A 17,565-nucleotide genomic window follows, 5' to 3' on the forward strand; every position below is an offset into this window, starting at 1 on the left:
TTTCACGGAAGTTTGAGGCCTTATGAGCGGTTTTAATCAGGTCCTTGCAGTGTTCAATTTGATACACTTTTTGGTCGTTGGTCAACTTGTGGGGAACAAATCGCGAATTCAATTTACGAAGGCCCAAACTCTCGGTCAAAATGTTGTGCACGGTTGATTGTGGAATCAATCTCCAATTCATCTTCAATCAATCTCAGACGATTAAGGGTTTTCTTTGATGAAATCACGCACTTTTTGGATGTTAACTTCGCTCAGTCCATTTTTTGGACGGCCTGGCTTTTCGTTGTCCTCAAGCATCTTACGACCACTTTGAATTCGCTTAAACCACTCATAAACTTGAGTACAGGATAATCATTCATCATCTTATGCTTTTTGAAGCATTTGATGCATTTCAGTAAAACTTTTACCAAGTTTAACACAAAAGTCAATCACAGCTCTCTGTTTGAAACTCATTTTCCGACAATTCGTCAAAACCCACTGTCACTCTTGGCACTACAGCTCGGCTTCAATGAAACAAATGTCATAAACAGTTGCCACAACACTATTGAAGGTTGCCGCTTTCACCAACAAAAGGACACGACAGGTGGCACCACTATTTTCTTCTATTTTTGAAAAGTTTGGTTTCTTTTTTTGGACAGAGAATGTAATGTCATGAATGACAGAACAATCATATAAGAATTAAGATAATAGATAGGAATGTGACCTTGCTGCATTTTAGGATGTGTAAGCAGAGCTAATCGTAGATGGTACTGATATTTAAATAGAATATGACAAGAAATGTTAGTGAAACAAGTATTGATTCCAGGATGATAAGAAAAAGATGCAGAAGAAGTCCATGTGAAGTGAGGTATTTAGGAGCATCTCAGAAGACCTTTGGTGTATGATATGTGAATACTGAAGTCCAAACAAATAAATTTGGAGAAACGGTTGATAGAAGCTAGTAATAAGGTAATTTTCATGGAGTACTATCATACTATATATGAATATAATAGTATATTCATATATAGTATATATGAATATACTAACATATATAGTATATTCATATATACTATATATAAATTCTTGAAAATACATATATAGATAGATAGATATCAAGCATTTGGTGACAACAATGGCTACATTATATATCTACACAACAGCAAATGAGATATCAAAATCTTTAATGAGAGATAAGTCTTTAAAAGAGATTTTTTTTTTTTTTACATAAAAATAATTTAATCTTCCACAACTCAAGAGCTAATTCAGCATCCTTAAATTAATACCATTAAATGTGGATGCTAAACATGTCTTTGTATAATTTCTGTGCAAATTTAACATCTTATAATTGATGATGCTGAATGTACACAATAACATCGTCTTTTAAAAATCATTAAAAAATTAAAATATTATCCATTCTTTAAAATAAGACATTAATAATATTCAAAACAATAAACTTACTCTTACAGTTTTGAGCCAATCAATTTCATTAGTTAGTAAATTCTGGGCAGTGGGAAGAGGACAGTGGGCGGCAGAAGCATAATTTAATAAACGACAGAGCAACTGAAAAAACTCGTGAGAATTTTTGGCATATTCCTTTACAGTTGTCTGTAACAAAGAAAAATATATCATTCAAACCGAATTTAAAACAACATACTTCATGATAATAACATATTTTAGATTATGTTTAAAGACAATATATTATCATCTTCATCAGACCTTTGGGAAATCTAAAGATCCATCATGGGAGACACACAGGGGAATGGCCTCTTCTTGTCCCATTTTATAAGAAGAAACTCTAACACATTAATTTGGCTAATTGATTGATTTGGATTTATCGCAAAAAAAAAGTAACTTGGGCTATGAGGTCAGTGTATTATGTCTGTTAAATGCACATGTTTTTGCCTGTTTTGAGGGATGAAAATCCACCCAAGTTTCCAGGAGGGAAAAACCATGCTAACTCTGTATAAGACAGGCTAACTCACCTTCAGTTGAAAAACTGTGATAAAGGTTCCTCACGTCCTAGACATGATTTGAATACAGATCTATCTAATCAAAGGGCACTGGCAAAACTGACTGAGCTACAGGGACTCCCATTAATTTGGCAATAACCTCTTACCAACTAATAGGCCTCAATAATACCAGAGATCCTATCCACTGAACTCTGCAAATTACATTTCTTCAAAATTCCTTCATATGCAACATTCCAAAAACTACCTTAAGTTATTCATCCCTGAACCCTTTACGATATCCCTTCATCCTTTTGAAAACCAGGTGACTATGATGATTATGGCAGTTATCCTGTGCACCACTGCCATAATCCCATTTGCTGTCTTCACAATTTTAACAAATATTTCAAAAATTTTTAGTCCTTAACCATCATCATCCCGAAGATCTCTTATCACCTCCACTGCCTCTAAGATATCTCCACTAACTTTATGGGTCACCTTGTCTAATTCATATTGTTTTTAATTCCCACAATCTACTCTTGTTCTGTATTTATGATAAAACTGCTATCTACATATCTGTAAATATTCTTAATTAGTTTGTTTTCCTATTTTTAATGTAGTTATTATACATTTTAACTGCATTACGTCAAATGATTTAGGAAATCAATAAACACAGGAAAAAAGATTTACCAGTATTGCAATGTAGTTGATCTATATTTTCTAAATCCATGTTGCTCAGATAATAAATAGATAATTTATTCAAATTATCTGTTTATTAAATTTCCACTTATTCTTGTGCATAATTTTAATGACATGCAACACAATTTTATTCCTCGACATATATCTCGATTTGTTCAAAGAACTGTAGAAGGAATATATTCTTCATACATTTAATTTAAATTTGATCAAAAGCAAGAATGATAATTATTCTTCTTATTATTATTATGGGCAACTCCAAAGAGTCCTTAGACTTATCGAGGAAGGCCCTAAACATCATGTCAAGAACGATCTAACATTTGTGCAGTATCTATCATACTTTGCTTGGAACTCATTCACAGTCACGGCACCCACAAAAGACTCTAGCAGCCTATTCCACTCATTCACCACTCCAAGCAAAAACATAGTTCTAATACCCTTGCTAACTACAGTCTTACTCAGTTTTCAAGGATGGCCCCTTGTTCTCCTGCCACCAGACCTGTTCTGAAAATTTTCCTCTCAATTAATCTTGTAAAAACACTTCAGTAATTTGTATGTCTCAATCATATCACCTCTTTTCTGCTTGTCAACTAGTTAGTGTAACCAAAAAAATCTTCAACCTGCTTTCATGAGGTTCATTCCATAGACCTGCTACCATATTGGTCACTCGCCTCTGGATCCTCTCCATCTCCCCCTCATCACCAAGAACCCCTTGTGTCCAGATCGGCATGCAGTAGTCAAGATCAGGTCTTATCAAGGATCGATAAAGAGGAACAATAACCTGTTTGTCTCTGCTCATCAAAGTATTCTTCAGTAACCAAGTAATCTGATGAGCTGCTTTAGCCAGTTTTGCTATGTGCCTCCTGAACTTCAACTCCATATCCACTAACACTCCCAAGTCTCTGGCTTCAACAGTTTTCTGGAGTACAGTTCCACAAATGTATTCCATGTGGTATCCTGTCAAAAGCAAAGTCCAGAAGTAACACTGTAAACCCATTAGACTTATCCACCTCAGCTGTCCCTGTATTATAAAATGTGAGCAAGTTACTGAGACATGACCTACCATTCACAAAACCATGTTATTACTCCCCCCCAATAGAGTATTCCATTTTCATCTATCTATTCCAGTATTCTGCTCTTGACAAATTCTCCAACTCTTTGACAACAACTCTGTTTACTTCTTTAGGAAATGACAACATAAACTAAAACATGATCTCACAACTAGTTACAATCCACATAAGAAATTGGCATCTCTTATCCACTCCACCAAACACTTCTCCTAGACCTACCTGGAGTATACCAGGTCCCTTGTAGCTGCAAACTATCCAACTATGACCAAACAGGCAGGAAAGTCAATATCAAGATATCCAAACACAAAGACTATATCCGATTCCACCAATACAGCCACTCAGTACTTGCTGACCATTCATTGGACACAACACACCACAGAATATGCTGGAAGAAGGCTACTTTATTATACTGCAGCAAAACTTCCCAAACCTCAACAAATTTGGGTGCATGAGACTTAATCCAAATTTGGGAAGCATATATTCTAAGATTGTCAACCCAACGGCCAAGACCCCAATTTGACCCACTAGGAGCAGCTTCAGTTGTCTTTCTTCAGCCTCATTTGCTCAGTGTGAGTGCCTACATGCTCATTTCATTGTTTTGTGATCCCTAAAGATGGCAATGTAACACTGCCAAAATATAGGTAGTCATTAATTAAAGTATTTATAATTAATAATTTAGTTTACATTGTAATTTCCTAAAAAATTACAAGTAGGTATGTTATATGCTGATTGGTCAGTAATTTGCTACATCAGTCTTGGAGCCTCCTTTATGCAATGGAACTATTCCCCCCCCCCCGGAATAACCCAGAGCTGAGACTCAGATTCAACAATATGGTCAAGAGCACTGACAATTCCCTCACTGCTTCACATAAAACTCGAGCTGGTATACCATCTAATCCCACAGCTGTATTCACATTAAGGTTCTGTAATATGCTATTATTATTATTATTATTTGTGACACCTCCAAGGAATCCAAGACCCATCGTGGGAAGACACGTACTGTACAACTCTCCGTTTCCACCACTGCGCCGAACCTCCACTACCAATCATCTACATCAACGCCATCTACTGCCCACCACCACAACTAGTATTTTTGTCTGTAAATTGTGTGTGATCTGAAGGGCCGATTTCTCTGTACGTGGGATGAAAAACCCAAATTTTCCAGGAGAAGAAACCCTGCACGCACCTCCTTTTTTCATTTACCCCATTTCCCATATATGCCTTTCGCTCTCTCTCATTCCTGCAATATCACCTCCTACTCTTGCAAAGTGTTCGCTTTGTAATTCTACTATTTTGACTGATTCAGTTACTTAACTACCATCACTATTCATTAAAATCATTCTTCCATATACATTCTTTCTTTTACTTGCAGCATATCGAATGAACTGTTTGGAATTTTAGTGTGTATTGCTAACTTCCTTTCATAATCTGCTTTTGTCTTTCTTACCACACTAGTTACCCTTCTGGCCTGTGCCTTGTACTGTTCATGTGCTTGCTGGTCTGCTTTCTCCTTAAATTCTCTCCACAATTTTTTTCTTTCTTCATTTTTTTTTTTTTTTTTTGATAGCTCCAAGCTTAATCATGATATTCATCCTAACTATCACTTGATTTACTCTCCTGACCACTTCTCATGAACTATCAATGTTTCAGCCCTTGCAACATGCCAAGGCACCAATCCAACGAATCTCCTAAAGCTTGTCATACTTACCAGGTCAAGACCATATGGATCACTCTTACTAATTGGTTGCAACATGATCATATTCATTATAGACAAATTCTCTGATGCAATTACTAGATCGAGCACTCTCGAAGCACTGGTATATTAAATCACATACTGTCTTGGGTAATATCCCTTAGTAACTGTACAAATTCCATTTCCTTCCTCCTATATGTTCTCTTCTGCTTTCAATCTATGTTCCCATAGTTGAAATCCCTCATAATAATTATCTATCCTCCATTCAACGAGTCTGTTTGCCAATGCATACTATCTCCATCATCTTTTCCATCCCCTGGTCTATAGCAGCATCCAACTGTATATATATTTTGTTATGTTGGCCTCAATCTCAACACCAGATAGCCTCAAATGTGCTATTTTCACTGGGTCTGGAGTTGAACTTTCACCAATAACATTCCTCCCATCCCCCCCCATTCTTTTCTCTCTATCCTCCCCGAACACACTATACTCTTCACATTCTATCCCACTAACTATATCATCTTCTGTAAGCCATACGTGTGTAGAGGCTTAAGTGCTGTGAGGACATCGTGTTGGAGGCTTAATGGATTTTTTACAACACTCAAAAAGAATTAAAATAGAATTTAATACTTCCTATATTTCTTCCTAGTCACTAGGACATCTACGGGGATTACAAAAACAATTAATGTAACATATACACAAATAACAAACAATACTAAGCCCAACCACGTGGGTGACACTAAAGTCCTATCTAGGTAGAGCGCCCTCTAAGGGAATTAGTAGGTGGCCTGGAATGAAAGGTGGGAACTCTGGTGATGAGTGTTTCCCAAATCTTCGGAAGCTTAATGCAACCGTATTTATTGAGATTTGGTTGGTTTTTGAGAGCTGCTTCTAAGAAAAGTCTCTCTTTCTTGAATTTGCTGTGGTGGAGCATGGTGGTTTTCTTCCATGATACCCTGTGGGTGGTGTCCAAAACATGGTCAGCCAAGCCTCAATGGCCATAGTTGTGTTTGAAGATGTAAGATTTGTGTTCCTCTAGATGGATGGATGCTGATCTGCCTGTCTGTCCAAAGTACGCCAGCTTACAGGAACAGGGTACTCCAGGCAGAGAGAGAGAGGGGAGCTGATCTTTCGTAGAACGGATAAGGGTAGCAAGTTTGCGGTGGGGCTTATATGCTGTGTGTAGGTTGTATTGTTTTAGTATCTTGGCTATTTTTTTTGGATGTGCCACGGATGTAGGGTATGGCGATGGCATTTTTAAAATCTTGTTGACAAGAAGGACGGGGAATGGGGGAGGAGTTGATTATTATTTTGATAATGTGATCGCTGTAGCCATTGGAGAGGAAAGTGCTGTGTATGTGGTTAAGCTCAGTAGTGAGGGCGGTTCCACTGGAACAAAGATTGTGGGCTCTCTTGGTAAGAGTTTTAATAATGCCATATTGTTGAGAGGGGATGGTGGTGGGAGAGTTTGTGAATGTATCTGACTGTGTGTGTGGGTTTTCTGTATACGGTGAAGGTAAGTGTATCATTAGGCAGGCGTGTGACTAAGGTGTCTAAGGAAGGGTAAACAATTGTTCTTTTCCTTTTCCATAGTGAACTGGATTCTTGGATGTAGACTATTGAGATGACTGAGGAAGTAGTTTAACATGTCTGGGCCATGAGGCCAAATAGAGAACACATCATCTACATATCTTAGCCAGATAGAAGGTTTGAGTGGGGCTGAGTCTATGGCTCGTTTTTCGAAATCTTCCATATAGAAATTGGCAAGGGGAGGAGGGGGGGGGTGGGGGGGGGGAACCCATTGCAATTCCCTCTATCTGCTCATAGATTTTGTTGTTCCAAGAGAAATACCCAGAGTTAATGGCAAAGGAAAAGAGATCTAAGAAGTCAGAGGGAAAAACGTTTTCTAAGAGAGATAAGGTGTCAATTAAGGAAATATTGGTAAACAAAGAGGAAATATCAAAGCTTACCAATATGTCTGTCTTATTCAAGGTTAAATTTTCTGTGAGGGCTTTAAAGTGGGTCGAGTTTTTTTATATAGGAAGGGTTCCTTCTGGTGAGGGGGTTCAGAGAGTTGGCCAGCTGTTTAGATAGTCTACAGCAAGGTGCATTGGTGACATCTACTATTGACCTGAGTGGGGAATTGGGTTTGTGGATTTTTGGTAAACCGTATATTCGGGAGGGATGGGAGCAGAAAGGTTTAAGTTTTTTCGTGACGTCAGGGGGCCAGGAAGATACTTTTTTGAGTAAGATTTTTAGTTTCTTAACTTGTGTTTTTGTGGGGTCGTGTTCTAGCAGGATGTAGGTAGCGCGATCGCGGAGGATAATGTTCATTTTACGATTGTATTCACTGGTATTAAGAACGACTGTGGCATTACCCTTATCCGCTCTGAACATCGAACGGGGAATCGGTCACTTACCATCGGAGATAGCTAACAACATCAGACTAGACGTAGCCAACATCCTCGCTCACTTTTCGCCTCCAAAAAGTAACTTATCTTATGCCCAACGCATGGCTCTCCAGAAACTATGCAAAGAAAAAAGTATCGTCATCACCAGAGCAGATAAGGGTAATGCCACAGTCGTTCTTAATACCAGTGAATACAATCGTAAAATGAACATTATCCTCTGCGATCATGCTACCTACATCCCGCTAGAGCACGACCCCACAAAAACACAAGTTAAGAAACTAAAAATCTTACTCAAAAAAGTATCTTCCTGGCCCCCTGACGTCACGAAAAAACTTAAACCTTTCCGCTCCCATCCCCCCTGAATATATGGTTTACCAAAAATCCACAAACCCAATTCCCCACTCAGGTCAATAGTAGATGCCACCAATGCACCTTGCTATAGACTATCTAAACAGCTGGCCAACTCTCTGATCCCCCTCACCGGAAGGTCCCCTTCCTATATAAAAAACTCGACCTACTTTAAAGCCATCACAGAAAATTTAACCTTGAATAAGACAGACATATTGGTAAGCTTTGATATTTCCTCTTTGTTTACCAATATTCCCTTAATTGACACCTTATCTCTCTTAGAAAACGTTTTTCCCTCTGACATCTTAGATCTCTTTTCCTTTGCCATTAACTCTGGGTATTTCTCTTGGAACAACAAAATCTATAAGCAGATAGAGGGAACCGCCATGGGTTGCCCCCCCTCTCACCCCCCTGCCAATTTCTATATGGAAGATTTCGAAAAACGAGCCATAGACTCAGCCCCACTCAAACCTTCTATCTGGCTAAGATATGTAGATGATGTGTTCTCTATTTGGCCTCATGGCCCAGACATGTTAGACTACTTCCTCAGTCATCTCAATAGTCTACATCCAAGAATCCAGTTCACTATGAAAAAGGAAAAGAACAATTGTTTACCCTTCCTAGACACCTTAGTCACATGCCTGCCTAATGATACACTTACCTTCACTGTATACAGAAAACCTACACACACAGTCAGATACATTCACAAACTCTCCCACCACCACCCCCCTCTTAACAATATGGCATTATTAAAACTCTTACCAAGAGAGCCCACAATCTTTGTTCCAGTGGAACCGTCCTCACTACTGAGCTTAACCACATACACAGCACTTTCCTCTCCAATGGCTACAGCGATCACATTATCAAAAAAATAATCAACTCCTCTCCCATTCCTCGTCCTTCTTGTCAACAAGATTTTAAAATTGCCATCACCATACCCTACATCCGTGGCACATCCAAAAAAATAGCCAAGATACTAAAACAATACAACCTACACACAGCATATAAGCCCCACCGCAAACTTGCTACCCTTATCCGTTCTACGAAAGATCAGCTCCCTCCACCCTCTCTCTCTCTGCCTGGAGTTTACAAAGTACCCTGTTCCTGTAAGCTGGCGTACTTTGGACAGACAGGCAGATCAGCATCCATCCGTCTAGAGGAACACAAGTCTTACATCTTCAAACACAACTATGGCCATTCAGGCTTGGCTGACCATGTTTTGGACACCACCCACAGGGTATCATGGAAGAAAATCACCATGCTCTACCACAGCAAATTCAAGAAAGAGAGAATTTTCTTAGAAGCAGCTCTCAAAAACCAATCTCAATAAATACGGTTGCATTAAGCTTCCGAAGATTTGGGAAACACTCATCACCAGAGTTCCCACCTTTCATTCCAGGCCACCTACTAATGCCCTTAGAGGGCGCTCTACCTAGATAGGACTTCAGTGTCACCCACGTGGTTGGGCTTAGTATTGTTTGTTATTTGTGTATATGTTACATTAATTGTTTTTGTAATCCCCGTAGATGTCCTAGTGACTAGGAAGAAATATAGGAAGTATTAAATTCTATTTTAATTCTTTTTGAGTGTTGTAAAAAATCCATTAAGCCTCCAACATGATGTCTGTAAGCCATGTCTCACTAATGCCAATAACCTTTGGCCAGGATGAACTAACCAATGCCAAAAATTTCTCCTGCTTGTTCCAAATGCTCCTGGCTTTAGTGTACATAAAGTGCTAAAGCCCCTTAGGCTCACTGCTATCCTGATGCTTTATATTAACTATCCCATTCTGGTTTGTTACCAGGGGTGGTGGTAACTTAGACATATTATAGACATTCTTACACTCAACTGCCTCGCTGATGTCTGCATATGCACTCAACAGCTCCCCCACTCCAAGCTCTAATTTCCCTGATTCTGCACATCCACATCCACTTCATTCAACAACACTTTTTCCAGTCTCCAAACACCAAATCCATTCAGATGCAAGCCATCCTTCTTCTATAAGCCTTTTTGCCAGTCAAACTCATTCCACACCACTCCTCTTGCATAACCTAAGCATCGAATCATTCACTATTATGGCTCTCCTTCTCAGCTCTACTCTGTCATAATGTGGCAACAGATTCACTATCTTAACTCTCTCACTCTTTTCTTTTGCTACATCCAGTAATTCTTTCATATCCTCTCTCATGCCATACTTTTCTGCTTTCAACCCATTTGTTCCTGCCAATACAATCAATTCTTTCACTCTACTCTTTTGTGCTCTAATAGCCTCAACATCATTAATTTTCACACCCGGAAAGCACGATTTTGTCAATCTCTCATTGATCACAACTTTTATGATTGAATTGTTGTACAACACTCGCTCCTTGATTTTCTCTCTCTCTCTCTCAGTCATGCCCTCATTTCTCTTATCTCACACTTCTTTTTTTTCTGTAATCAGCTGACCCACTCACCAGACATTTCTGCATTTCTTCCAGCTTCTGCTTCACCTTGTACATCATTCCACATAACCGAAGCTAGCTCCCTCATTGCAGCCCACTGTTCATTCTTTACATCAGTCATACTATTCTTTTGTTCAGAATGTTCAGTCTCTCTCTCTCTCTCAATCATGTCACATTTGCTGTTACATCACACACATTTTCAAGCATATTCTGAGTTCCATTCACTACTTCAATCTTGCGACCTGAGATACACGTTTGATCCTTGCTCTCCCATAGCATTTTCAGCACACTTTCTCACCACTATCGCTTTCAAACCAAATTCTATTTGCCTTCAGTAATGCTTACATTTCACACACACATCTCACTACATGAAGTCTCTTTCATTAAATTCTTTAACCAATGACCCCCCCCCCCCCGGATGCCACTGTTCTGCTTCGCATTGGTGCCATGTGCTATGCTACATAACTTACCTGGCAAAAGACTAAATTAACAATATTTTTAAAATAAGAGTTGCATAAGGAGCACAAACAGCATGCAAGGAAGATCACTTGGTAAAGGTAACAAAAGTATAGTATGAGCAGCATTGAGGGGTTAAAAAACCTCAGAGTTCTTTCAGTATGTGATCAGCAGAAAAAAAGAACGATTATGGAAGAATCATCCAAGTATATGCCAAAGATTTAATGAAGAAATAATTAATAAAAATGGAATTAATCTGCTACAATTGTGTACAAATAATGAATTAAGAATAATTAATACATTCTTTGATCATAAAACAACCAGAGAAAATATAAAAGGGCAAAATTTTTATAATGAATTACATTATAGATAATAGAAAAATGATACTATAAAAAAAAATTATTGTAGAGTTCTACAACTGCAGAAACAGAAGGTGATAATAAGTTAGTACTTGGAAAGATATAACTAGAAAACACATCTAAGAATAAAATAAAACACAATATACAGAGAACAACAAAATAAAGGATAGAATTCTTCCAAAAGAAAGACATCTATACTAGAAAAGATTTTTAATTAAACTGGAAACAATAAAAGATGAAAACAAATAAAAGATAAATGCAAAAGTTATACAAAGCAACAAAGGAAGCATTAAGAGAAAACATAATTAGTACAGAAACTAATCAGAGATTATATAACATCATTTTATTCATTCATTCTGAGGTTTAATTATTTACCTGCATTATTTATCCATTTCTGGTGCTTTAATCTTTGCCCATGTATACTTTAATTTCTAATTTTTTTATTCTTTACAGTTATCATGTTTAATTTTTTTGGTCCTTTGGTTAATTATGCTTTTAATCTCAGTTAAATTCTAAGTTATAAATTTCAAAGTTATGAAAATAAATATTAAGTATTCCAGGTCTAACCCAAGGTATGTATCTCAAAATACTTTATCTATGTTATAATAGTTTTAGTCAATAATCTTAAAACACGAGTAAATACCAGAACAATCAAACATAGGGATACTACTTAGCAAAATAAGCATGCTATGTTATACTGATTTGCAATCAGAGGAGCTACATGAAAAATTTCAGAAATAGTCAAGTGTCTAATCAAAGATTTTGTTGATAAATTTGTTGTAAGAGCATTATGATATACTGCCTAAAAGTAAATTATACATTTATGGTATTTTTGGAAAGCTATTTAGCATTCACATCAGGCAATGAAATCTAGATTCTTGAAGCATGAATGGGGAAGGGTCTAAAGGCTCCAGAAGTTGACAAGCTTTATCAACTCCTCCCATTTATTCAACTATCCATTTCAATGTGCACTGGTTTTTCTGTAAAATAGTCTCTTGTTCTTCCAAAGCATGTATATTTTGCATTTATCATATACACTACTCTTTGGTCTTTTAATTTCATCAGATGACCATTTTCTTTGTGAATAAAAGTTGCAGCATAACACTCAATAGTTCAATAATTACATCAACAAAGATCTGAAACTCATTGCTGCAGTCATGGTTTTTGAGTCTTCAAAAAGTGTACCAATCAAGTATCTGCATACTAGTTATCTGCAATTACATGATACCCCAATTCAAGATGAGATGCAAAAAAAACTGGCAACTCTTTTTGCACTAGATACAAGTTCACTTAGTCCATCACCGACAAGCAAAAAAAACTTTTTTTTCAAGATCTTTCCTACATTATACTCTAAACTAGCTATACGTACAAAAATTTTTTTTTCAGTGCTATATTTACATATTTCTTTTTATAAACTTGTGAAAGTCAAGCCATCCTTTCCACAGAACTAAACCTTCATCAGCTGACATATGTTCTCCCACATCCATATATTTCACTGAAATTTCTGTCATAAGCTCAGAAAAAACATTCCAATCATTGAATGAGCATTCATTTATTCCCCCCCACCCACCCACACACACATAATTTTGATAAACTTAAAAAATTTCATAATGGACATATACTTGATTCCATTCATTATAGCAACATTAAAAAAAAAATCGCATCTTCTTTGCATCTTCCTTTTACCCTCTTTTACCTTGCAGTGTCAAGGGTTTGTTAATCATCAGAACTCAAACCGTTCACAGGATAAGGTGGTCAGCCCTATGCCCTGGTGTATCCTATGTCCTGTAGTATTCAGTTCTCAAGGCTGGTTTGCCTGCCTTGCAGGATGAAAAACCCCAGGATAAACTGGGGGAAAAAACCCTACTGTCCACGCCCAAGACTTGCTAACATGGCTATGGCTATTCCACAACTGAGGAAGATCCTTCAGTTCCTCACGTCACCGACGGGAATCGAATCTAGGACACTCCTTCCCTAGGCATATAGTTGCGAAGCGCACAGCCACTAGGCTAACCAAGCAGACAAAATTAAAATAAAAAAAAAAATTAATCCTAGTTTAAAAATGATTCTTTCACCAAATCTATATCTATATGATCCATACATATACATATAGATATATTTCAATATTTAAATATTCCAGCAAAAAATTTAAACATATCACTTCCAGTTATAAGTTTTCATCGAATACTGTTTGCCATTAGTTTATGGTTTGGAAGGAAAAGGGGAGTGTCCTTTTGGTTTATCATTCACACATGAAACAATATGGTCTGTAACATGTGTTCATGAATGTTTTCTAACATTTTTTTTTTTTTAAAAAGCTACACTTTCATTTCCCCTTATTATTATTGTTCTCCATCCTTATATTAGTCACACACAAGGCCTTAGCAAGGTGACATGATCTAACAATTACTACTGTAATGGTATCTAACCTGTTTAGTTCTGCTACTAGTTCCAACCAAAACTTTTTCAATGAAAGTTATTTTATTTATTTTTTTTTTTTTATTATTGTTTTTTTGTGCAAAGACATCCAAGATCATACTACACCAGGATGCAGGTTATAGCAGTACATATGGTAAAAAACATCCATGCCTCTGGTGGGATTTGAATCCACAGCCTCTTGGCTGGAGAACGGATATGCTAACCACTCAGCCAACCAGACTGACTTTCATTGAAGATAGCCAATGTTATCATATCTTATGATAACATTGGCTATCTTCAATTCTTGAGGCTGTATTTGAGTTGGTAGCACTTGATATTGTACTAGAACTGCATAATATTTATTCTTTACATTTAATCTGATATATACACAGATTTTTAGAATTACATTGGTCATTAGCTTTTGATGAAATTATAATTATCCAATAATTAATGACTAATTAAAATGGATAAGATAAAAGCAAAATTTTATTCTTTCTCTAGTTTCTTATTATGTTTTGATAAAATATTTTCGAGCAGAATGGTCAAAAGAGGCACGTGTCAAGAAAGACAGAAATAAAACATCTTATTTTTGTCTATCTTCCGCTAATATAGTAAAGTACAGGAGACAACTTCACCTGTACTTTTAATTCTAAGTTTGCATGCATTTTAATTTGGAGATTTCATCATTGACTGATGAGATAGGAGCAGATCCACAGCATCCTTTTAATAGATTATGTAATGTTCTTCAAAGCAACTTTCACGTTTTTACATTAAAACCAGAATATGCAATGTGTGGATTAATTCGCTATTAATATTATTATTATTATTATCATTTTTCTTAAATGCGAGTGGCAAACTACTTACTAAACCATTTATATCTACCAATGTAACTGGCTAAACATTTTACATTTCATCATCATCAAATTCCTGCCATGTACCCTCAAGGGGGGTATACATGGCAGGAATTTGATACAGGATATGATAGTAAAATTTACATTACTAACTTCTATCTACAATTTTCCTCCAAATCAGTCTGATACTTGTCAAGACTCCAACATTACCAGATCTTATATTTCTATCGTCTAAGGCGCTTTGTACCATATCAATCCACCTATATCTTCGTCTTCCTCTGGGTCGTTTAACTGCCAACTTGGCAGAGAACATTTGTTTTGCTAATCTTTCCTCGCCCATTCTGTTTAACTGACCATACCACCTGAGATTAGCTCTGCTAATGCATTCCTGGATGCTGACAATGTCAAGTTCTCTAGACCCGCAAAAATTCATTCTTCCACTTCTACCTTAGTAGAACCTTCTGTGGGACCATAGGCACAAATAAGTCTCATTGTCCAGTTCCCCATTCTGATATTTGCCCAAATCACTCTACTTGACACTGCCTACCATTCAAGAAGATGAGCCTTGTATTTAGTGTTGAATACTATGGCTACTCCTTCTTTTCCTTGATTGTTATTGCCTGAATTTAACATTTTGTATTTATTGCTCAGAAAGATCTCACCAGTTTGTCTTTTTTGTTTGAGTCACCCCTATTAAGTCAATCTGGTACTTATCTAATTCCTCTGCTAGCTCCATTTCTTTGCCATTCAGGCTTCTTATGTTGATAATACCTATCTTTAACTCTGGTGATGTTGAGTTGGGGTGTATTCTCAGATTTGTTCCAGTAGCTGAGTTTTCGCTGTTCGCCCTGGTTCCCTGGCAAAAATAATGGGGGTCTTGTTTAACTGGGCGACGCCCCAGCCGGCATGAAATTTTGTCATGTTGTACCATCATTTGGTATTTTGGTTTAACCAATAGGAATACAATTTGGTCGGCTAAATCCCAAATTGCCAGCCCATCCTCGTTTGTTCAGTATCCAGGTAGATACCCAACAGGGTGCAACATGAGAAGGCGAGGATTGGACATTAGGTCAGAAGCCCTGGTCAGTTCTCCGCATTCCTTTAAATGCTATGTGGCGGTCTCCTCTCAGTTATACAGCTTTGACCCTTTAAAATGTTTATTGAAACTGAATTTTAAAAAAAAATTTACTTTACATAGTAAAATTAATACCTTTATTATCTATGAACTTCTAATCGATGAGATTTGAGCAAGCAGATTGAGATGGCTTGGACATGTGCAAAGAATGGATGAGAAGAGAATGGCTAAACAAGCATGCAAGAAGCCTGATGGAAAGCAACCAAGAGGTACACTGTGCATGCATTGGAGAGAATAATATCCCAAAAGAATTATCAACTATATTTAACTTAAAATTCCCAACTTCTGCTTCAAATTTCATTCTATCTACTCTGAACTCAACTCTAATTTCACCCTTCTCTGACTGGCCAACTGTACTATTTAAATAACCTTCTCTGACTGGCACTTGTAATTGTAACCTTAGCACTCTAAGTAACATTTTCATGATAAACAATACAGAGCAGGTCATTGTAGGTCTCATGTTAATTGCAATGAATCTTTCACTACTAGCTTTCCATGAGACCTACAGTGACCTGTTCTCTATTGTTTATCATAAAAATATTACTTAGAGAGACTGCATATCCTCTAAAGTTAGGCAATTTTGTTCTTATGTGATAAAACTATGCAACTCCACAATAGTAGACTTCAAGTATTTTTATACTGGACACAAAAATAAAAATTAACATTTTATAAATAATTTGCCATTTATCTGTGTTGGCTGAAGGGGTGGAGACCAGATGGCTGACACTCTTCAAAGAGTCAATTATGACTAAGGGAGCTTTTGCCTATTCCTCTTGGAAATAAAAGACATTAGAAAATTTATTTTATTTAAATAACTTATATAATATTTATTAAATACTTTATAAATTATTTAAATAAAATAAATCCTTTCATGCCTTTATTACCAAAGGAAGTAGGTGGAGCTATTTTAGCCTAACCTATTTTTTTGAAGAACAGTAAGCAGCCGGTGTTCAGAGTTAGCCACTACTGATAAATTACTTATAAAATATCAATTCTGATTTTCACTTCCAAACTAAATATTAATAACTAAATTTACATTTGTTCTGTCCACGTGGTTGTGATGCACATAGCCTAGTGGCTATGCACTTCGTAACCATATGCCTGGGTAAGGAGTGTCCTGTGTTTGATAACTGCCGCAGACGTGAGGAGCTTAAGGATCTTTCTCACACATAGCCAAGTTAACCCAGTCTTGGACATGGACAGCAGGGTTTTTCTCCCCAGTTTATATGGGGTTTTTCCTCCCACAAGCAGGTAAACTGGTCCCGTGAACACATGCAGCTAGCTATAGAATATTTCGGGAGGCATAGGGCTAGTAGTCACCTTATTCTCAGGAAGGATACGACCTAGAAGGACTTAAGATAGCTCTGCAACAGGACAATAGGCCTAACATATAGAAGGGCGAAGAAGAAGAAGACATTTGTTCTTCACCAAAAAAATTATGATATGTTTAAAATTAATTTCAATAAGTGATTGGTATGCCTTTGTTTTCTATGTACAGTTTTTATGGTCAGCTATGTTTATAAGCTAATCATTTAATGGACATTTTTGTTACAAATCTGAGTCAGTTGCATTTCAAGTAAGATTTTTTTTGTTATCTCCTCTGCCATAGTTTTGTATATGAGAAGTGATTTTACAAAGAATAGAATGCTCTTTGTTCAAATTTTATCTCAATGTGTTCGAATTTAAATTTAGCTAAGGAGAAAGGGGGGGGGAGCATTGAAGTACCATTAATCTCTCTGTAGATTCTCCCTTGCCAAGTAAA

The 17,565-nt window shown here is 36.9% G+C and overlaps 1 protein-coding gene across 4 annotated transcripts in view; it reads right to left on the minus strand.

Moving 5' to 3' along the window:
• Positions 1 to 17,565, minus strand: part of faf (ubiquitin carboxyl-terminal hydrolase-like faf) — a 1,099,079-nt gene that overhangs the window by 573,011 nt on the left and 508,503 nt on the right. For 3 of the 4 annotated variants that reach the window (XM_090401227.1, XM_090401224.1, XM_090401225.1), the window contains one exon: positions 1,438 to 1,584. In XM_090401227.1, the coding sequence (XP_090257353.1) occupies positions 1,438 to 1,584 (147 nt within the window). The remainder of the gene's footprint in view (positions 1 to 1,437; positions 1,585 to 17,565) is intronic. The other variant, XM_090401226.1, reaches the window with a different exon arrangement.

The sequence above is a fragment of the Typopeltis vanoorti genome, chromosome 12 (assembly GCF_054136105.1).
Source record: "Typopeltis vanoorti isolate ZY-2024b chromosome 12, IOZ_Tvanoo_1.0, whole genome shotgun sequence".
NCBI lineage: Eukaryota > Metazoa > Arthropoda > Arachnida > Uropygi > Thelyphonidae > Typopeltis > Typopeltis vanoorti.